Source organism: Protopterus annectens, chromosome 8.part0 (assembly GCF_019279795.1).
Source record: "Protopterus annectens isolate FY-2018-M chromosome 8.part0, PAN1.0, whole genome shotgun sequence".
Lineage (NCBI taxonomy): Eukaryota > Metazoa > Chordata > Ceratodontiformes > Protopteridae > Protopterus > Protopterus annectens.
Window position 1 is genome coordinate 1,849,268,692 of NC_056741.1, and position 23,671 is coordinate 1,849,292,362.

A 23,671-nucleotide genomic window follows, 5' to 3' on the forward strand; every position below is an offset into this window, starting at 1 on the left:
GTGCAATTTCTCTCCCTGCATGACATGCAGTAATCCATCTCAACTCACTATTACCCACGAATCTATATTTAAGATTCCCTCAATATCTAAAATTATTCACATCATATTTGTTTTTCATAAGCTGTTCAGAGCCCTCATATCAAATACCAAAGCTGCCATCTTAAAAAAGTATCTGACATCTTCAGACTGAGTACAGCCTCTCTCGTATAGACATTTCCTCATCCAAAAAGTAGCATGGCCTGCAGGTCTTCTCCCACAAAATCTGTAGACTCTGTGCCTCCTAGATAAGTTCACTGTGATACCCCTCTTCAGGGCCAGCCAGCTTTAAATTAAGGAACATTATGGTCTCCTCTCTCTTAACAACAATCTTCTGACTTTTCCTCTCAGTTTTTACTCTAGACTTGCTTCATAGAGTTACTTTCTATCTTCTCTGCTACTACTTCACTGAAGCGCCTTTTCTCAAATATCATCAAATTCACTTTGATCAGCTGAGGTTGCCTTTGCAATCTTATGCCCTACATATACTATTATTCCTGGTACTGAAGCCAAAGTGTTAATATCTGTATTTATAATACTATAAAATTGCAATGGTTTTTAACGAATTTAGGACTAAACTTATTTATCACCTAAATGAAGTGTCCTCTTGTTGAGTGTGTGCCTCTGTTTCTTTAACTCCTGGCCCCCCAAAAAAGAAGACCAAAAAATGAAATAATTTCAAGCACTGAATATATTTTGACAAGTACTATTACGCCATGTTTAAGACTAATTCACCTTTTCCCATATCTGCCTACTGAGTATTTGGTCATCAGTAGCTCTTTTAACAGTTAACTTTCATCTGCTGGACTTACAAATACCTCTTAATATGGTACTGGTCTGTTTATACTGGTGGGACACCATGCTGCCATACTTTAGTGTGTCATTTATCAGACAGACTTTTTGGCTTCCTCAAGCACTTAGGAATCAGATACTAATTGGACTGCTACCATACAATTTGCTTGGCATTTAGTTAGATTCATAAAAGCTAATTTAGGCCCTTTACCACAAGTGCAAGGCCTGGTACTGCAAGTACCAGCACTTACTGCAATACCAACGAGACTCAAGAGACACTGAATTTTGGAAGTCATTATATCCATCAAGAACTTTTGTGGGAAACATAGCCTTATGATATTCATACAAAGAGATTGCTATGCATTGGAGTAAAGGAAATACTTTGAGATAGTGTGACCTCAGGCATAGAGTATGCTCCCTTCATTTGCACTTGCAGTTCTGCATTTTGCAGTTCTTTATTTCCAGGAAATGAGCACTGTGTAACTCATTTTTTCTGCCCGTGTAATACAGTAATTCCTTCTAGTGGATAACATTTCTGTATTAATGCTGTTTCTTTTTATGAATGTTGCTGTCCCCTATATCTAATCGGGTTTACTTCACATAACCGAACGCTCAAATGTTCGAAATTCATATGGCCAAGATAATTTTAATGTTTGAAAATGTGAACCAGACACATAAAAAAAAACACATTAAACTGTGTATAGCAGGGGGGCTTTATCCCCCTGCACCCCCCCACCACCCCTACTTAAATATACCAACTCCAAGATCGCACTACAGCGAGAACAAGGGAAATCTCCTGGTAGAAATTTAGGTTTCTTTCCAGTGTAGTTGGGCTCAGGCTCTATGATGCAGTGAAGAGCTTGTCAGTCTTGTTAAGACCTCCTGGGTACAGCCTCTGTATGGCTGGATTAAAAAGAGTCAGTATAAGTGGTTTATGCAATCAGTAAGGATAATCTTGGACACACCTTGAAGAAGACCCAAGTACATCTTGGAAAAAACGTCACGGCAGACAGATTATATTTCACGGTATTCTTGCAAACGGCTGGGTATATCCCATGATGAGTTGCGGACAGTTACTTGAGATGGAAACACTTGCTCTATCTTCCACAGTATCCTACCATAACAACCATCAGCAGGCCAAGTAGTTTACAAAATTGCTGTATCGATGAACTTCATATTATAACTGGATGTAGGCCTACTGACCCAGAATAAGCTTCCATCTATAGTGTTAAAGACAGGGTATCAAACAGAAAACAGGGTGTCAATGAGAGCTGGGAGGATGAGAGCATAGTAGCTGAGGGTTTGTTCTCATATTTTAAATAGGAGAAGAAAGATACAAACCACTTGGAACCAACCCGTTACAATGGCTGGGGTACAGCATAGCCATTCAAAGGGTTGGGAAGATAGTCCAGATGCCATCTTGCTGAGGGGGTGCCAAAGAGTTTGACAATTTCAAAGCTGTCATTAAGTGTTGTTGCAATTGTTTAATGACAACCTGTAAAACTGTCAAATCTTTTCTTTCTAAAGTAGTAGCAGCAAGTTATTAGATTGCTACATAATGACTTGCTGCTACCTTTAGAAAAACAGTACAACTGTTTACAAGCTGTCATTAAGCAATCACAATTGATTACAAACAGTAGGAGGGAATTCATACCTCTCAACATCTTAGTGCAAGAAATCTGTACAGAGCCCGATAAAATGGGGGGACAAATCAATAATAGTGAATTCAGATTATCTGAACACCTTAATGAGATAAAACACCATAAAGAAAGTAATGCCCTTTATAAGCATACCCTGTTACACAAAAATGCCTATTTTAATTTCACTATTATTGATAAAATCATGAGACCCAGGAATAATAAATTGGGTTGGCATGATTTGTTAAACACTATGGAGAAAAAATGGATTGTTAAACTGGGAGCCTCTTTAAACCAGGACTTCACGAGCATCTTTAATTGATCACATGTCTTATGCTTTTTGTATTTAAAGTATTTCTTAATTGGCTGCTATTTCACACTGAAGTCTTTGTATCTATACAGCCTAAACCATTTTGTTTTTTAAGAATACTTTTATTAAAGTATTTTTGGTGTCATTTTATGCTGGCCTTTGTGCGAGACCACAACTTTCTTATGACAAGATCTAATTGTCAAACTTCTAATTCAGTTGGAGAGTAAGGAAAGACTCCGAGTTGCTCTGGAAATGGCATTTTCCACCTAGAGGAAAAACACTGGTGACTTGTGATAAACTTGTAGAGCAAGTACAAGAAAGTCACTGCTCAAAGAAAAAATTGGGGGGGGGGATCATGAAGTGTATTCCTGACTTATGCATGAAAGAAATTTTGTGGATATTCTCCCATTATTCTGCAAATTATTCTATTCTTTTCTCTTTTATGGAAATCTGAACTTGTGTTTGAAAGAATGATTCTTAAAAGATTCATTTAACTGATTTCAAAATAGCCTTTGAAAAGATGTGCTTTTGACTTTTATGCAGCCTTGAAACTGGATGTTGTAATCTGTCCCCTGGTTCTCACATATGCCTAATAAAAGGTGTAACCACTTGAACAATATCCACAGTGCATGTTAAAACTGATGTGGAAATGCCAAAAAATATAACAGCTTAAAAAAACTTTTGTTTTTTATATGGGAATTGATGTGGAAAGCTGTGACCATGTACTGTACACTAAAGTTGATGGGAAAGTGGAAGAAGGAAATACACAAAGAGACTGTGACTGTTATCTAGATGATGCCAAAAGTGTGCACACTGCATGAGTGGGGTCAGTTATTAGTATGATTTTATTAAAGCAGGCACTATACTAACCATCTGTATCATTATTAATTCTGGCATAAATGTTTTAAAAATGCTGAATGAGGATACTGGGGAGTTATATACCCAAGAGAAGAGGAATTTTATGATGTTACATTTGAGTTTGTTTTGGAAACAACCATAAGAGAATAGGATACATAACTACAGCCATGAGAAAATTTCCAGATAAATGCATGTCATGTAGACTTAAAATTAGGGCAAGAGGCTGTTTTGTTAACTTGAAAAATGATAATAGTGCTTTTTGGGACATTCTCGATATTTATTTGTAGAATAAGTGTGTGTGTTATTTTGTATCATGGACAACCAAAGCAAACATTTTCATAGACAGGAGGGGTTTTATTAGTTAACCCCAGAATGGTAGGGAGGGGAAAAGGGCACAATAATACAAAAAGTGTTGAAGTGGGCAATATTTTGGCATGATTACTACCAGGTGCACAGCAAGCAATACAAGTTAAAGATGCAGAGGAAGAAGCTGCAGGAGAATGTAGGAAAGAGGCTGAAAGTTGCACATTTGTAAAACTGAAAACAAATGTTTGAAATAAAACAGAAGGATGAAGAATATAGAAAGAGGGAACCTGTTTCCGTTGCTTGAACTGTTTGAGAGGTGAAAGGGTTTAACATTGAATTAGTAGAGTTGGTAGACAGTGAGTCTAATCTTGAGGTAAGTGTGTACCCGGTTGACTAATAGTTCGATCAAAGACCTTAAATTCCGAGTGTCATCCTCCTGGTTTATTGGAGGGTGGGTGGATACTGGTTCTTCAGCCATGAAACAACGGAAACAAACTTTAGAACTTGCGAAAACTAAATGAATGGAGTACAAGCTGAATGAACTCAGGCCACCACGCTGGACAGTTAGTTGTCTTAAAAAACAATTTATTGACGTTAAGCGCTTTTTGTCTCGGATAATAACTTCTTCAGACAATGTTACAAAACACGCCCCTCCTTTAAATACTTTTAGTCATGTGCAACATTCACCTCTTTTAGTATTGACAGTAATGTCATTTTATCCATTCTTCAGAAAAATTGGGTTTTCATTTCTAATGATAACGAATCGAGGAACAAATTCCCTGAGACCCCTAAGATTGTGTGGAAGAGGGGCAAACATTTGAAATACCTGTTGGAAGTCAACGGGGCGCATTTTCCAATCAGGAGGGGTATGTTCCAATGTAATATGTGTAATTTCTGCTCCCATATGGGAACAGGTGAACATTTTAGCTTAAGGAGTTCAAAATATAGAGTCAAACAAAAATTCAACTGTCAATCAAAAGCTGTGATCTACCTCGCTCAGTGTCAACAGTGCACAGCTTTTTACATTGGGAAGATGGACAGGAGGCTCCGTGAGCATGTATATGAACATCTATACTATATTAGGAAGGCCAAAATGACCAATGCTTTAGCAAAGGATGTTTCTGAAAACCCAAACCATAAATTCCTATTTAGGGCCATTGACTGTATAACTTGAAGTATTAGAACGTATGTGGCAAATATGTACAGATGCATGTTCATTCCCTGGATTAAACAAAACCTGTACTATTAATTGTATTTTGGAACTTAGGAGCCTTTTGAGATAATTGACCAATACATATAGAAATGTTTTAAGTATTTATGTTGATTAGTTTAAATAAATAGGTTTTAATCTTTGATTATTAAGGAACAAGTGATTCCTAGTTGATGTTTTGATATGGTAGGACCATGTGACTATCCGCTGAATTGTAACAAGTTGAAGTATGTTTTTACAACTTGTAGCTTTAACGCTTTTCATGAAGTTGCCAACATTTAGGCATACATTGTTTTATAACTATACACCTATTCTAGTATATTCAACATATATAGTTTGGTTACCACCTTAGTGATTAATACCTTTGGTATTTATTGACAGATGTGGTTTATTTATATTGTATGATATGCTTTTGTTTTGTTAACAATTTTTATAGCATATAATTTTTTTTTATATTTTAAGGCTTATTTGTGATTCATTTCCATTTAACCAATTAGGGAGAATGATGCACATGACTAAAAGTATTTAAAGGAGGGGCATGTTTTGTAACATTGTCTGAAGAAGTCTTGGTATTATCTGGGACAAAAAGCGCTTAACGTCAATAAATTGTTTTTTTAAGACAACTAACTGTCCAGTGTGGTGGCCTGAGTTCGTTCAGCTTGTACTCCGCTTGTTGTTGCCCTAGTTAAGAAGGGTTTGTTATCCTTGTTATTAGGAGAGTGTGCTAAGTATATAATTAATTTATACATGTACATTTAATATTAAAGGAGTTTTAAAATCAGTTTGAAAATTGAAACAACATGTAAATTTATGGAGGAAGTGGCACAGATAATGACAATTTACTTTCATGAAACAAAATTAAAATACTGGGAACTGTTTTTGGGGAGGAAGGAGTTTATTGAAGAGCCCATTTTCAAAAGAAGTCTGGGAGAAAAGCTCCAAAAAAATTATATTAAAAATTATATTTAAAATTTTGTAGATTACAATTGTAAGATTAGAGAAAAAATAAAAAAAAAGTAAACAAAAGTTAAACAAATTTAAAAAAATTTTTCAAATTGAAAAAAAAAAAAAAAAAAAAAAAAGGTTAGATAAGTTTGAAGTTTTATTTTTTTTTTTTTGTGGAAAACTAAAGATGAAAGCAGATGAAATAAAGATTCTTAGTTTAAGTTAGTATAAGCATTGCTGTTTTGCTGTGTATATAATATATAGATGAGAATTGAGAAGATTTGTCAATGATAAGATGTTGTTTTCAGTTGTTAAATTTGTGTAAATTGTAATATATGATATAGTTGTTTGTAGGAGGTGGGGGAAGGGGCTGAGGGGTGGGGTGCAGGAGCATTCCCATGAGGATGTTAAATGTGAGTGCAGTGATTTTTTAAAGGCATGGAGGTTGGTGGTGATACGTATAGAGGGAGGAAGTGAGTTCCCTTATTGAAGGGGGGAATTGTAAAAGTTATGTGCTATATAAAGAGTTTCGAAATTTTGAGTAAATCCATAATGTTGATGTATGAAGTTATTGGACCAGGTACATACTTTATGAGACTTATGAGAAAAATAAATACTGGTTCTATGTTTCTGTAGCGCATAGCTTCCATGTGAACTATTAATCTATACCAAAGAAAATGAAAGATGATCAATTATAGTTACTTGTACCATTATATGCTAGTAGCCACCTGGTAGTGTAACCTTGGTGTGAAAGAACTTTTGTGGCTTCGCTAAGGGCTAACCACCTGGCAGTGTAAATCTTGGCTGTAGATGATTGTTACTGTTGAAGTGATACCCCAACCCTATGTGCAAAAATGGGAAAAGGGGTTGCAGATGGATGGATGGAATTAAGGTTAATGAAGTGGGATTTGGAAGTGAAAATTAATATAATGATGGATAGCAAGTGTAGTGGCTACTGGAGATAGAACTTCCAGCCTTTCTTGGCAGCTCAAGGACTTTAGGCTTGAGATCTTTATGGCTATGAGCCATTGGGGTCTAATTGCTTAATATGTTTAGCACGATACATCCCAGAAGGGAAATCATACTCAATTACAGACCTGATTCATTCTAAATACAAGGGAGTGATTACCTCTTTATATCTTAATGATATTCCTTTGTCAATTAACTGGTCTAAGTAAAAGGATTTTCTGGCACCTATTGACACATGATGATCAAAAGAGAGGGAGCTAGCACCAATGTACCTAGGTCTCTGACTGCAATTTCATTTTGCAGTGGTGTGCTGTTTATTCAGTATGATAAAGCAAGGGGGTTGTTTACCAAAAGAGAAGATACTACACTTTTTAGCATTTATTTTAGCCCATTTCTAGTGCACCTGAGGATAATAAGGAGAATCCATTCTGGAAGGTTTCTGTTGAAAAAGTTTTACAAGAGATTAATTTGTCTATTATTAGGTGAAGAAGTACACTGATCTATAAAGCAAAGGAGGAGGATTTAAGTAAATTTTATGGCAAGAATACACAAACTCCATCTTAAAGAAAAATGAATTATAAACATTTTTGAGTATGTCAATGCTTGATAAGGGGTTTTAGTACAGAGTAAACACTAGATCTTTTTTTTCTCATTGCAGTAATATGAAATATTTTAGAGGAATGGTAGCAGATAAAGTGAATCAAGAGAATTAAATAAAACATCTTTGGAAATGGTACGTTATAGTTATGAGACTGCAAACATGAAAGAGAAATATATACAATATTAGTATAGTTGGCAAATCTGGCAAGTTGGATCTCTAGGGATATTATACAGTCAGGAAATGGGATATGGAAAGGGAATTTGATAAAAATGTGGTTGATAAATACAGGTTGGGCAGGGGGTTAACAAGTTTTGAAAATTTTCTTTTGTTACATGAAATGAAAATGTTAAGCTAAAGAGTTTCAGTAAAATGAACTGCATTTGGGTTTGTACTAATTGATGTTTTAGGAAGCTTTAACATATCTGACATGTACGCAGGTGCTCTTGACATCAGGAAGATCTTTACATCTAGAAAAATGTCTTATTAGGCAGTATTTCCTGCTTATAACTGAAAATTACATTTTGCATGCAGCTCAGAATAGAACTAAGGTGAGTTACAAGCAGCTGTTTGCAGATATGTCTACTACAATTTGATATTCAGCACAGTAGTGCAATTCTACCTTATTTATTTATTTATTTATTTATTTACTGTTAAGTGGGTTGGTCCATAGACTCTTTTCCGCCAAGTGAGAGGATTCAAGGTCAGAGAAAAATACAAGTACAATTTATGTCATTACCCAGCAATGTGCTTGTTTTTTGAAAAGGGGAGGGGGGGGGGTTGGCAGCAACCTGAGTGCCTGGAGAAACTATTTCCAAAAGCACAAAAAGAACACATAAGCTCCAGACAGACAGTGTCCAGAAGTCAAGACGGAACTTTATACCTTGGATGTATGAGACAGACAACTTACTACTGTTACAATATTCTGCCCAGTTTTATTGACAGTCCGAGCACTAAAATTAAGAAGGAGCAGTGCTCTGTCCTCAGACAACAGAGCTATTTAACAAACAGTCTGAGAAGTGAAGAAGAGATGGGTCTCCATTGAAAAAAAGGCCATTGGTCTAATTGGACTAGCCAGGTCAACAAAGTATAAAAAAATAATAAAATAAATTAAATAAAAAGATAGAAAACATGCAGAATTGATTTTTACTGATGATTTTAGCAAGACAATTTTTATTTATTTAAGATATGTATTTATGTATGCATGTATGCTTCCTTTATTAACCAGAATAAACCAACCGATCCTTATTAAATGCCCTTTTCAGCTGTGGCCTGGAGACAAAAAATTCTAAAGTAAAAATAGTTGGTAAAATATAATACACAAGCAAAAAAAAAGACAAGCATATTTTAAAAAGGAAAACACTGAAAGCATCTTTGTTGAAGTGCACACTAAGCCAAGACAGCATCTATTGCATGTTCAAGAAAGGGGGGGGGGTACATTTAATCTTTTTCAGTTGACAGCTGAATTCACAGACTTGGGAAACTGTAAAAGGAAACAGCAGAGAAAAAGGTGTAAATGTGTGTGAAAGGAAACACCTAAATCTGAACAGATAACACATATGTGAACGTGAAAGCAACATGTAGAAGATAGATGTTGCCAGAGAGGGCAGAACCAATGAGAATAGCACAAACTATCTTACAACTCTAGGCTGTTGGACTGTTTATCTTATACCTTTATGGAGAATGACTATGTCTGTTTATTACAGGTACCCTTCTGGACCCCCAGGGACTTTATGATGAAGAGGTGTTTACTCCAGAAAACTTGCAGAAGTAAGTTCTTTCCTTTTTGACATTATTATTCTGCTCTAAAACTGTCACACCACCACTTACCGGTCAGCTGGTGGAGAAAGATTTGTTTCACTCAGACCTCCTTGTTTCAAGCAGCGCAATGAGTTTTGCTTGCCTAACTCTCCAGTGTATTTTGGACATTTTGAGAAAAATAAAAATAAACAGTTAGGAAGTCACTACTTGAGTAGCAACCAGTCCACAGGAAAAAATACAAAGCTTCCTCCCATAACTAGAACCTAGTATAACACAGTGTTAAAGTTTCTTTATCTGACACAGCATGGTCTATAACAAATTTCTGATGAGGTACTGGATGTTATCTGTGAATTAACCTCACTTTAGTTATTTGGTGTTTCCATTTTTAATACTAATCGTGGAGATCCATGCTGCCTCACCGACAGATGCAGGGTGTTGGAACACATTGCCATTGATTCAGGTGTAGGAACGAACCTAAAGTGCCACTGGTACCTGTGCTGCTGGTAGATGGAGTGATGAAGCAGCACATGCCTACCTGGTTTTCAGTTGAAATGAGAATTTGCGGTGTTTGCCCCTTGATGCAGTCAGTGATGTAGGACCATAGATATGCAGGACCTTTAGGAGTGAGTGAGTATGGATATGTGCTTGTGGGCCATGACAGCTTAAGCATGACAAACCAAGTACCATAAGAACCTAATATCAGGGCAGGCCATACCACCACTGTTTACTGTGTCAAAGACAGAGGCACCCTCCAAAGCACTGGATGGTGAATGGCTGAGGCACAGAATCTAGCGGTGGAAGGAATAATGGGAGTTGGTATGGTAGCAGTCCTTTTGACCAAACAAAACTGACTGAAATCAGATTTGACTGAATCATGAGTGAAGTTTGTAAAGTCTGCAGAATGTCACTGTCAGTGAGCTTTATATTTGTGTGGAAGCACCAATTCACTGTGTGTGTTTTATTTTCCGCTCCACTGTTTTCTAACTGTGGAGATCGTATATTTAAGTAGTAGGCTTAACCCCTACAAAAAAAAAAACACAATTTTGAGGTTATGTCTGCTGTAAAGAAGGTACAATTAAATATTTTTTTGCATTAGCAGTGATGAACAGTCATGGATTTAGTATATTTAATTTAGGGGTTCTGGGAGGTAATGATCTACACATGGGGCGTTTGGGGGTGGAGAGGAACTTGTCCCCTACAGAAAATCAAGTTCTTAAGGTAAGTTTGTAAAAATATTCAGTCAAATGTGTTTTATTTCATTTTTTTTCAGTCATTTGTGGTTCAGTGAAGTTAGATTTTGTCAAAAGAAATACTTTTTGAGACACAAATGAAAGTCTAATGGGTGTAACTTGCTCATACCATATGGTGCCTTGATAATAAATGGTTGTACAGGTACTAAACCTGGATGGCAGAGGAGGATTCTGCAGTGATGGTAATCTCATTTGACTGAACACCACAAGGATGCAAAAGAGCCAGGAGCACAGGTTATCAGTACAGGGATCTAGAAAACAGTGCTGGAAAAATGACAGAAACAAGTAACAGATGTTAGAAAAGCACATATTTGACTTACTGTACCATACAAATCAGTAAAGCAAGTCATGCAGGTTGGCTGTTTGCTCTACTGCCTGCCTACCTATTTTTAAACCCATTAAGAAAATCTGCACATTGTCTTCACATGCCCATCAGCCTCAGCTAAGAGGAGGACTGGACTGAGTCTGTTCTAGGGAGAAATGATATGTTACTGGGATTTAGTTAAGCAAAAGTAAGTACAAGAACCAGCAGCAGTACTATATTACATAATGATGATTGCAGGAAAAAAAGGTTTTCCACATCCCTTTTGTGCAATAGCAAACTGTAATTGCCCCTCACCTGTTCCTTACCCTCATGATGCACCCTGAGTGCATCCATTTGTCAGGATTCCTTCTGGTAACGTTTTCCGAAATCATACTTTTCCATAGTCATATTGAAGTGTGTCTCTCTTACCCTCTTTGCCCATAACTTTCTCTCCCTTTTAAAGTCATGCATTTTCAATGTACTCATCAAAAAATATTACAGGCTCATATATCCTATCCCCATCTTTTTTGTAGGAGAAGAATAATTTACTTGTATTGTTTCAGATAGTACTGCATTGTATTTATTTGTTTCATTGAATATTAATTGAATATTGTGGTCTCTGCAGTTAGTTCCCCACCCTCTCTCCCTGTTCTTGTTGCAGTGTTAATTTTGTTGGCTTTGGAATTGGCCACCCCTGCTGTAAATTTGCTTTTGGACACTCTTCCTGAACCCATCTCATTTGCTCACTCAGCTGTGTACAGTTCATATTTTGATTCAGACACTCCTACCAGTCCCATCACTTCTACTGTGTAGATAGAACACTTGGGAAGGACAACCCCTATAGTTTCTTAATCTGCTCTGTTACCTCCGTCTCCACTAAAAAAAAAAATAAAACATATTTATACTTTATTCAGCTGCTCTTACTTAACTGTCCTCTACCTTATTACCTTAGTTTGCTGTTCTGTGTGCTCTTAAGTTTTCAAGTGCTCTTACTCTGCACTTATTACTTTATTTTATTTATTTTACATTTGTTGACCGGGCTAGTCTGGCTGGATACATGTCCATTTTCAGCAGAGGCCCGAGGAGAAAAGCTCCACTAAATACTAAGTACATTACATAAAAAACCATTACTTCTAAGAAATAGCAAAATTTTAGAATTCAAAAAGACCATCCAGAGGGAAGGATAGTTTTAAAGAGAGACATATACACCATATGCAGTTCATTACATATTTGCATTACATATATGCAATTACTTATTAGCAATTTTACATAAATTATGCATAGTTAGAATTAGAACGGTTAAAAGAGGGGAGGAAGAGGCAAAAATAGATAAGAAGTGTGTATAGAAAAGGTTAATCAGGAGCATTGCAGGAACAAAGCCAATGGTTTAGGTAGAAACGTTTAATTTTCTGTTTGAATAGAGGCAGGGATGTAGTCAAGGTAATGTCACTAGGTAAGAGATTCCAACTTCTACCTATAGTGTTAGTGAATAGAGAGCCACCTGCTGCATTGTTTACCTTTACTGATTTTGTCATAATTTTACTAGAAGAACGAAGTGAGTTCAGATTGTTGTAAGGGATTAGAAGTTGAGAGATTATAGGGGTGTTGTCGGGAAGGTGTAGTATGTTGTGGGCTATAGTGAGTTGAGGGATTATTAGGTAGTTTTGAAATTCGAGCCAGCCAAGTTGTTTTAGGTTTATACAATGGTGGGTCCTAAAGGGGTTACCAGTGGCGAAGCGAGCTATGTTGTTATAACAGGTTGCAAGTTTATTAAGATTGATTTTTTTAAGGTTTGTATAAATGGGGGAAGCATATAGGAGAGTAGATAGGAGATGAGATTGAGCAATTTTAGTTCTAGTTGCTGGGGTTAGAAAAGGTTTGATGCGATATAGGGATCCAATTTTTTTGTTAACAGTCTTGATGGTGTTATTAATGTGCTGATCGAAGGAAAGATTATTGTCAATGGTTATACCTAAGAGTTTAGTGGTAGGATCAGGAGAGATGATGGTGCCATTGTTTGAGGAAATGGTAAAGTTTAAAGGAGGGGAGCGAGAGGTGGGGGAGAAGAGGAGAAGTTTGGTTTTTTTGGCATTTAGTAGGAGAAACCGTGTAGAAAACCAAGTTTCTACTGTGTTAAAGGTCTTTTGGGTCAATGAGGTCAGTTCAGTAGAGGAAGGGGCTGTGCAGATTAGGGTAGAATCATCTGCATATTGTATGCAGGTAGCTTATGGGATAGCAGTCTGAAAGTCGTTAATAAAGAGGGAGAACAGCAGTGGACCCAGAATGGAGCCCTGGGGAACTCCGATGGATATAGGCAAGAGAGATGAGATATGGTTTTCCCAAATTACTGCTTGTTGTCTGTTGCTAAGATAAGATTTAAACCAGCTAGTGGCCAGTTTATCGCAAGAGAGAGATTCAAGAATGTGAATTAAGAGTGAGTGGTTGACCATGTCGAAAGCTTTAGAGAGGTCAATGAAAAGAGCGGAAGAGAAGGTGTTGTTGTTTCGATTTTTGTTGATAGTATCTACAAAAGATAGAAGGGCAGTGGTAGTGCTATGGTGGGGTCTGAAACCATGCTGGCAGTTTGCTATTATGCTGTGAAGAGAGATAGTGTACAAGTTGTTGATGAATACATTTTTCCATGATCTTTGCTAGGGGGGAGAGAAGGGCAATTGGTCTAAAGTTGGAAAGGTCAAGGGAGTTTCCACCTTTATGCAGTGGGATAATATAGGATACTTTCCAGATATCAGGGATGGTTCCTTCTTGGATAGTTCTGTTGATAAGTAAGGATATAGGATATGCAATTTCTTTGGCAGCTTTCTGGAGGAACAGAGAAGGGAGCTTGTCAGCAGAAGGTGTACAGGGTTTCAGTTTTTGAATGAGTTTATAGATAAAAGAGGTAGATATAGGTTTTAGAGAGAAGTTAGAAGAGGAGGTGGTTATGTTAGTTGGTATATGAGAGTTGTTAGGGTTCATTTGTTTGGCTAAGGATTGAATAGTTTCAGAGAAAAAAGAGTTGAAGACATTTGCAGTGTGGAGTGGGGTATCTGGATCAGTATTTAGAGGAGAAGGAGTTTTTGCAGTCCCTGGGGAGAGAAGTCTATTTACTGAGGACCAGAACTGTTTGGAGTTGTTAATATGAGTTTCCTGAAGCTTACAGTAGAAATTTTTCTTGTCAGAGATTATTGATTTTTTTGCAAGATTTCTAAGCTGGCGGAAATTAACTAAATCAGGTTTTTGTCTATCACATCTCCATTTTGTCCATGCTTTGTTTCTAGCATGCATGAGTTTTTTAGTGTTTGAGGTCAGCCATGGGGCAGGTATGGTCTTAATTCTAATGGAGTGCTCAGGAGCATGTGTATTGAGTATGGATAAGAATGTAGTATTAAACAATAATACTGCTTCCTCCAGAGGAAGTGATTTTAAACAATTCCATTTACATGCTCTCAGATCAGCTTTAAAGAGGTCTATGTTAAAATGCTTGAGAGATCGAATTAGCCTTGTATTAGGGAGGTTGACATATTCTGATTTTAATCTAGTAATGTAGGTTAGGGAGTGGTCGCTGATGTCATCTGGCAAGGTACCTACTTTATATTGTTTGTTAACTTTATTTGTGAGTATCCAGTCTAGTATACTCTCTTTATTACTGGGCTTATTGACTCTTGTAGTTGAGGTAATAGTTTGTGAGAAACCATGTAGTTTAATGTGAGAGGAGGGGTTATCATTATTAATAGTGTTCCAATCTATGTTAACATCGCCAAGAATTATAGTTTCTTGGGGGTAGGTGGTAGAGACCCAACTTAGAAAATCTTCTAATATTGGGATGTTATTACCTGGGGGAAGATATAAACAAATAATGTAAATAGATTTTTTGGTGTTAAGTTGTAGTTTAATAATGATGGCTTCTGTTTTGCTATTTTGGTTTGGGCATGCTGGTTGAGTAGTGATGTTTAGTTGATTTTTGAAAAGTATTGCTACTCCACCACCCTTGCGTTTTAAGCGGTCATGTCTTACTATGTTATAACCTTGAGGTATAATCTCTGTGTCTTTAGTGCCTGTGTTTAGCCAGGTTTCTGAGAGGCAGAGAATGTCAAATGAGTGGGTATCTAAAAGGGCATGGATGAAGGGTATTTTCTTATTTATGCTTTGGATATTAAGGTGTCCTATAAGGAAGTTATTATTGAGGTTAGGAGAGTGGTTTTGGGGAGGTGGTGAGTTAGGGCCAGGGTTGGGGTGGATGTCTCCATCTAGTAGGGTTGGGTTAACTAGTTTAGTTAAGAATTTACTCTTTTGAATTGTTAGGGTTTTGGTTTTTTTGTCAGATAGTATGGGGTAAGTAAGGTGATGTTGCCTGTGGTATTTAGATAGATGATAGCTAGGGGTGGAGTTAACATTAGGGTATGGTGTGAAAGTGAGTGTAGTAGGAGTGTGTGTTTGTGAGGAGATAAGATAGTTGTTAAGTGAAATTTCAATAAAGGTGAGATGGTATGTTGAGAGAAGGGTAGTCATGATTAAGACTGAGAGTAGAGGCATGGTTAGTATGTAGGGAGTCATGATTTAGTAATATGAGAAGAGAGGAAGCAGAGAGGAGAGTATAAGGGGAGAAATAAGAGTGTGGAATGGAATAGAGGGGTAGTAAATTTATTTAAAGCAGAATGGTAAATTAGGAATAGATTCTATAGGAAATAGAGAAGGGATGGCTGGAGAGGAAAGAACATATATAAGGAGAAGTGTAGGTAATGGAGAGAGGTAATAGTACAAGTAAGGTCTTAGGGCTAAGAAGGAAGAAGGGGTGGAGTGTAAGGTCTTAGGGTTAAGAAAGAAGAAGGGGTGGAGTGTAAGGGGTGTGTATAGGCTGGATAAAAATTTGGCGGGAAGGAGAGGTATAGGCCAGGAGGGATAGGGGTGTGGCTATGGAGCTATAAGAGTAGGACCCCTGGGGGTGGGTGGGAATTGGGCGTAGGGAGGGCGGAGTGAGCCTAGAGCCAAAGAAGAGAAGTTGAGTGGAGAACAATCAGAAGTTGCTGATAGGTCAGGTAAGTAATCCGAGGAGAAAGAGGAATACTAGGAGAGTGAGGACTAAGTGGGGCAAGGCTGAGAAAGGCAGAGAAAGGAAGAGGGTGGAAAACACAAAAAGGGTAGCAGGATAGTGGGAAATATAGGACTTAGTATGTGGAAAGAAAGGTTTGCAAGGATAAGCAAAATTGGTAGTAGGGAGCCACCTAGTGGACTCAGCAGGTAAATGCTACCAGGGTTACTGTCTAGGCTAGTAAGCTATTACTGCTTGTTAGCAGCACTTATTACTGTTTGTTAGTAACCTGATTAATATTCTGAGCATCTTAGTTTTGGTTGTAGCACTTGTGCTTTAGGCCAGTTATTTTACATTTAGGGCTTTTGTGGACAAACCCTTATCAAACCCCATGACACATAGTTTTAAGTTTTTAGTCTTAGAACATATACATGCAACTGAAAGGTTAGGCAATATAGGCAACTATACAGAGAAAGAAGAAGGGAAGTGGATTATTAGGCTACAGGCTTGACAGAGGACACAGCCTTAATGATAGGGTTTCATTGAAACCCTTCTTGATAGATAGACCACTAAAGCACTAACTTTCAGTTGGCATTAAGATATATAATATATAATATACATGTTTTTTAGGATCAGAAATTCAGCTAGAGACAAGTTATTTATGATTACGAAGAAGCTTTTTATAAGTTTTGTATACGTCTTGTTATAAGATCTTTCAAGCATTATTTAGTATATATTAATATATGTTTTTATGTTAATTTTACAAGAATGAGCAACATGTGATTTTTATCATTTTTTTAATTGGTTTTCATCACAAGGGAATGCTATTTATAGAGATTTTGAATTAAATGTAACTGTTATAAAGTCTGAGGAAGCGTCTGTGGAGACGTGAAGGTGCTTACTTATCTGCTGTAATAAAGAAGCATTTTAAAACAATTTTGAGAGGTTTGCTTCAATTGTCATGGAGTATCTTCCTTTCGTAGTACATATTTATACTTTATTCAGCTGCTCTTACTTAACTGGAGTCTACCTTATTACCTTAGTTTGCTGTTCTGTGTGCTCTTAAGTGTTCAAGTGCTCTTATTCTGCACTTATTACTGCTTGTTAGTAGCAGTTATTACTGCTTGTTAGTAGCCTGATTAATATTCCGAGCATCTTAGTTTTGGTTATAGCACTTGTGCTTTAGGCCAGTTATTTTACATTTAGGGCTTTTCTGGACAAACCCTTATCAAACCCTAGTCTGCATAAGTCCGCCAAGTATTCAGAGCACTATATCTACACAATTCCCATAAGTTTCCCCTGCCAGTGTGGTCGACATAGGCATGTTGAGACAGTGTAGCAACTGCCTCATGTTCACAGACAGTCCCCTTCTCCTAGCACATAATTCTTCTATTTATGAGAGATGCATCTACATCAGTAAGCTGGAATCCATGCTCTCTCACACCACAGTCAGTACTCTTGACAAAGGGGCGATTGCCAGTACAAACACCACACCACCCACATCACAGAGCCACACATCCACCTATGCAGGGTCCTCAACAAAAACTTACCTAAACAACAAAGACCCCCAAAACACACTCACAAACATTCCACACACAACACCAATCACATCACACACAGTAGTTAACATACAAGTGTCTCACAAACACAACCCATAAGGCATAACAATAAACCATTGAAGCCCATAAGGCATAACAATAAACCAAACATACTAGTCATTGGCGGCTCAGTAGTGAGACACACTGATGTCCCCCTCACCAAGCTCAACAAGGCAAAGGTCACGGTCAGCTGTCTATCAGGCACTAGAATCCACCACGTCACGCACACATTTAAGTCTCTCCACAACAGGTACAAGTATGACTTTGTCATTGTCCATATTGGTGTGAATGACTTGAGATGTACCTCCTTAGAGTATATGAAGAGAGACATGATTGAGCTCTCAGAGTAAGTGCTCCAGACAGGTGTGACCCTAACCCTAAGCAGCATCCTACCTTCACCAAGAATGATACCACAATACCAACAAAAAATGTTTGGCTTCAAGAATTGGCTTAGTTTCTGGTGTCTTTCTAAGGTGATCCAGTATCTGTCTGCCTGGGATGACATGGTTGACAGGCCTCAATGCTTTGATAGAGATGGCCTCCACCTGTCACCCTTGGGATTCTGAATCCTGGCCAAGGCTCTTGCCTCCCCCATTGTGCCTTTTTTAGGCAATGTCCCATAGACAAATCTTCCAACATAAAAAATCTGTCAAAAAGCAAATTGAAGGTCATGCTGTTCAATGCTAGCAGCCTTAATCTGAAATGCACTCACTGGAGGCTCTCCTCACACTGGAAGATGCCAATGTCTGTGTAGTCACAGAATCTTGTTTCAGGGCTATGGAGAGCACCCCTGCCTTACCAGGCTTTACCTAATTCCACACTTTCCAACCCCAAAATGAGGTTGGAAAGACTAAGGGTGGTGAAGTATCTATCTTTATTAAGGACAGGCACACCTCCAGGCTGGTTTACCAGCATGATGCACTGGAATTACTCTAGGTACAACTGACAGTTGGCAAGACACCCATCCAAGTTATAGCCAGCTGTAGACCCCCCCATGTCTCAGGACACCCACTCCTCCTACCTGGACCTACTTGCCTCCATCAAGGTACCCCCTAACACCCTGATCCTTGGTGTCTTCAACTACCCCACCATAGACTGGATAAACTATTCCTGCACTAATGCACTCACCAAAGATTCCTTGACTTCATCAGTTCTAACACATTAGATCAGCTGGTCTCATCCCCCACAAGAGGAGATAACATACTGGACTTGTTTCTCACCAACATGGGTGACCTCTGCACCACTCCCATGGTATGTTCTTCCCTGGTGAGATCAGATCATCGGTCTGTCTCATTCAAAATTTCTATCCCACCCAACCCCAACAAGCATCTGTACAACTACATGGACTCAGCCATACCCAACAGAACTAAAACTTGCTCCTCAAGGAAACACAAACCTGTCTGGTGGACATCTTCTATCAACAGGCTTTAGAACAAAAGGAAACAACTGTTGTCCAAGGCTAAAAAGGAATACATTCCAAATCAGAAAAACTCTCCACTTCAACAAGCAAATTAGATCACTAGTCAAAACCTCCAAAGCCAATTATGAGTTGAAACTAACCTCCAAAACAAATGGACACCATAAGTCCTTCTTCAGTTATGTTAGGAACCTCCATGGCAAAGCCTAAGTTGGTTCCAGACTAGTAGTTAATGGTACCACTTACACTGATCATGCTGACTTAGCCAACCTGCTACCTGATAGGTTCAGTGCAAACTTCACCCCTTTATCGCCCCCCCAAAGGCCCAATTGACATCTCCAGTACTTGTCCCACACCTCGCATCACTGTAGATCAAGTGTTAAAGGCCCTATCCAAGGCAAAGAAAACAGCCTCCATGGGACCTGATAGTCTCCAGGGCATTATTCTGCACCATCTCCAGGAAGAACTAGCTTCACCATTGAGCACATAATCAACCACAGCCTAAATACAGGCTTCATTACGGCAGAGTGGAAAACCACCATTGTCATCCCCTTGGACAAAGGTGGTGCCACTACTGACCTGGGAAACTGTCGCCCCATTAGCTTGACAAGTCTGATCTGTAAATTATTATGGATCTCATAAACAAGGACATAGGCAATCTCCAAGCATTTGACTGCACCCAATTCAGATTTGTCAGGGGCAGATCTTGCCTATTGAACCTAGTTGACTTCTTTGAGACTGTCACCAAGGCCCTGGATGAAGATAAGTCAGTACATACAGCTTATCTTGACATGGCCAAGGTCTTTGATACAATCCCCCACTCGGGCATCATCAAAAAGTTAACACAACTTGGTGTTGATCCCTATCTAGTCAGATGGGTGGCCAACTGGTTCACAGATAGGACCCACAAGGTCAAAATGGGTGCTGCCACTTTCAACAGCAGACCTGTCATTAGTGGTGTCCCCAGGGATCTGTCCTGGGACCCCTACTGTTTGGCATCTACTTCTCAGAAGTCCAAGTAAAGACAAAGGGTCTGTGGCTGACCAAGTTTGCAGATTACTGTAAGTTGGGTGCTGTCACTGACTCCCCAGATGATGTTAACATACTGCAAGAGGGTATCACAGCTACAAATAACTGATGCCAAAGTCATGGCCTTATGTTAAATGCAAATAAATTTATTATCATACCATTTGGCAAAAACACAGTCCCTGCTGATTACCACATCAACAGCAACCTTCTAAGCACATGACCTCTGGTGAGAGACCTGGGTACTCAAGTTTACAACAATCTCACATTCGACCATCATGTGGTGGTGGTGGTCAGAAAAGCCTTTTACTTGGTTCACCTCATAAGTAAAGGGATTGCATCCAGGAAAAAGGAGGTTATTATCTCTTTGTATTCCTCCCTTATTAGACCTATAATTGAGTATAATGCCGTGTTTGGTATACACTTCTCCAAACACCTGCACCAACTGGAAAGGCCACAGAAATACCTCACAAAGAGAATACATGGCCTCCAACACCTGTCCTATGCAGACAGGCTTAAATCACTATCACTCTACTCGGTATCATACATATTGCTCAGAGGTGATCTGTGTCTCACCTACAAGGCAATATCGGACTCTGCACCACTAGAGATGCTCCATATCCATAAATCGAACCCCTCGCGCATTACCCGCTTGATGGGCCTAAATGTAATATGCAACATCAACAAAACCTGCTGAAGAGACAGGTTTGTCACCCAGAGGCTGCCCTATCTCTGAAACAGACTTCCCATGCATGTCAAATAGAGTGCGTTGCTGACCCTCTTCAAGTGCAACCTTAATGAGTGGATGGCAAATCACAAGTTTGTTCCAAGGGTTCCACCTTTGTCCCTCATTGACAGGAGCGACAGGTGCTGAATGAGGTTTCTTTTTTGGGGATAAATTCTTGGCTAGGCTTGTAAGGGCCCCAGGGCCATTAGCCTAATAACCTCCTATGATCCTATGATCCTATATCGCTTCATTCCCATTATCATCCACTCCTCCTATAACCTTGGTAGCATTCCTTCTGACTCCTCTCTATTTGCAGGTGATCCTTTTTCCTACTTGGACACCAAAACTGTAGAAAGCACTTTCAGTGAGGCCTAAAATAATAATTATACAATGGTAGAAAAATATTTCTACTACACATTTTTCCTCTATGATCTATGTTTGTGCATTGAAAAAAAAATACAGTGAACAGCTAATAATTGAACATTAAACAGTGAAAGTTTAATTTAACAGCAAAAAATGATTCATTGACTGACCATAGTTGACCAATATCACATACGTAACCAACCAAGATGGGGGAGGGGGTCTTCCCTTCACACCACCCTAACTATATATACCAACTCCAAGATTGCACTACAGTGGGGAATAGGTCAAATTTAAAAAATGTTTCCTTCGCTTACCTTATGCATCAAGGTACATCCTTGTTGTTCGATTAATTATTTTTTGCTGTTAAGCATGTCCGGTAAATTAAACTTTTGCTGTCTAACATTTGATTATTAGCCCTTCACTGTAAATTTCTTTCAATGTGCAAATATAGACCTGCTCTTCTTATGATACACCTTGTTTGTGCCTGCTGGATCATGTCTGCAGTAAGTGTCATCTCCATGGTGAATCCCATTTACAGTAATGTGCACTTCCCTGCACTGAATGCCTTAGGTGGCACCTTTTTGCTAACCTTGCAGTATATCTCTGGGAATTATTCAAAGAATGAGTGTGGGGGGGGGGCTGTAGGAGGCACAGCTCTACTGTAAAATGTTTTGTAGTACTGTTTTTGATACAAGCAAAATGTTAGTTAGATGGGGAGTAGGACAATGTATTCTCTCTGCTAAGCTTCATTGACATTTGCATCAATCATATCAAGTAAACTTGATTTGGCAGCACTCCTGCCAAGTTCCTTAGGATCCAAGGAAGTATCCCATCTTTGACCTTGTGTTTTGTTCCCAGAGATTCCCCCAGAATCCTTTATTAGATCTTTCCAAGGAAACATGCTGTCAGTTAATGGTCCAACACCTGGCACTTTGTCACCTTTCCATTCAGCTCTACTAAATTCTCCAATTACAGGCCAATAGCTATACTCTCTTCACTTGCAAAGATTATGGAAAAATGTATTGATAGACAACTCATGCACCACCTAATCCAAAATCGCCTTATGGCAGACACTCAGCATGGCTTCCGTCCTCATCACAGCACTACTTCAGCCCTCCTAGCCTTTACTAACACCATAAACCATAATCACAACAATAATTATATATCCTCAGCCCTCTTTTTGGATCTTTCCAAGGCATTCGATATGGTTGTTCACCAACTTTTAATCCACACCCTGCAAACATTCTGTCTAGATACTGGAGCCCTCCAATGGTTTCAAACCTACCTGAATGGTCGACAGCAGGCTGTCCTCTGGCAGAACAAACTCTCTAACCTTTTACCTAACACCCTTGGAGCACCACAAGGCTCTATACTAGGGCCCTTGCTGTTCTCCATCTTCATTAACGACCTTTATACTGTCATCCCAAAAGTCATCTGTATCCAATATGCTGATGACTCTACTCTGATTTGCTCAGCCACATCTCCAGTAGAGTTATGGTCAGCTACCCAGACCACCTTTAATACAATAGAAAACTGGCTTTCTGAATATCATCTGATCCTAAATCGCAATAAAACTAAAATGCTGTTATTTTCACCAACATGTAGGTCTACCGCTTTCACCTTTACCATAAAATCAAATGATGGCACAATAATCTCCCCTGACCCATCTACAAAACTATTAGGTGTCATCATAGACAATAATCTAAAATTTTACCTACATGTTAACCAAACTATCAAAACCATCAATAAAAAACTAGGGTCACTTTACAGAATAAAAGCCTTCCTAACCCCTCGCACTCACCTTCTTTCAACCCTTCTGTATGCATCCCCTCTACTCTCAAATTTAAACAAGACTGTCCTTAACAAACTCTCAATTTGCTACAACCACATTGCCAGGTTTGCCACTGGGCTACCTTTTAGGACACATCATTGCATCAATCTAAATCAGCTTGGGTGGCTTGAACTGCCCAGCCTAATCCAGTATAACCAACTGATTATGGCCTATAAAATCCTCTATAATCCAGACAATACTCCTGCACTTAAAAATATTATCACCCCCTATAACAATCCTAGACCGCTTCGATCCTCTAACAAACTACTAATTCAGTCTAGCAAAATTAATAACACAGCCGGTGATTCTCTCTTTGCAAACTCTGTAAGTAGATCCTGGAACTCTCTTCCAGCTGATATTACCTACTTTCCACCTTAGGTCAATTTAAAACTAGACTCAAACAACATTTGTCACTTAACTGGCTATGTCAATGTATCAAGCCTGGCTTACTCTCTCTAGAATGTGTAAAAATATGTTAACCAGTTTACTGTGTAATTTAATTTAATCCTGACTTGTGCACAGGATTAACTGTAACCTGTGGAACTTGTTTAACTTGCTTACTTATGTAATCTCTGTAAATAGTCTGTTTGTAATATGTAATGCTGGTATTATGTAATGCTGTATCTGCTTATCCTTGGAGCTTTTCTCCCCGGGCCTCCGCTGAAAATGGACATGCATCCAGTCAGACTATCCCGGTCAACAAA

At 38.5% G+C, this 23,671-nt stretch overlaps 1 protein-coding gene across 2 annotated transcripts in view; it reads left to right on the forward strand.

The window, feature by feature from the left end:
- SMPD3 (sphingomyelin phosphodiesterase 3) overlaps positions 1-23,671 on the forward strand; it is a 1,377,949-nt gene that overhangs the window by 1,298,020 nt on the left and 56,258 nt on the right. For both annotated transcript variants that reach the window (XM_044081341.1, XM_044081340.1), the window contains one exon: positions 9,368-9,431. In XM_044081341.1, coding sequence (XP_043937276.1) covers positions 9,368-9,431 — 64 coding nt within the window. The remainder of the gene's footprint in view (positions 1-9,367; positions 9,432-23,671) is intronic.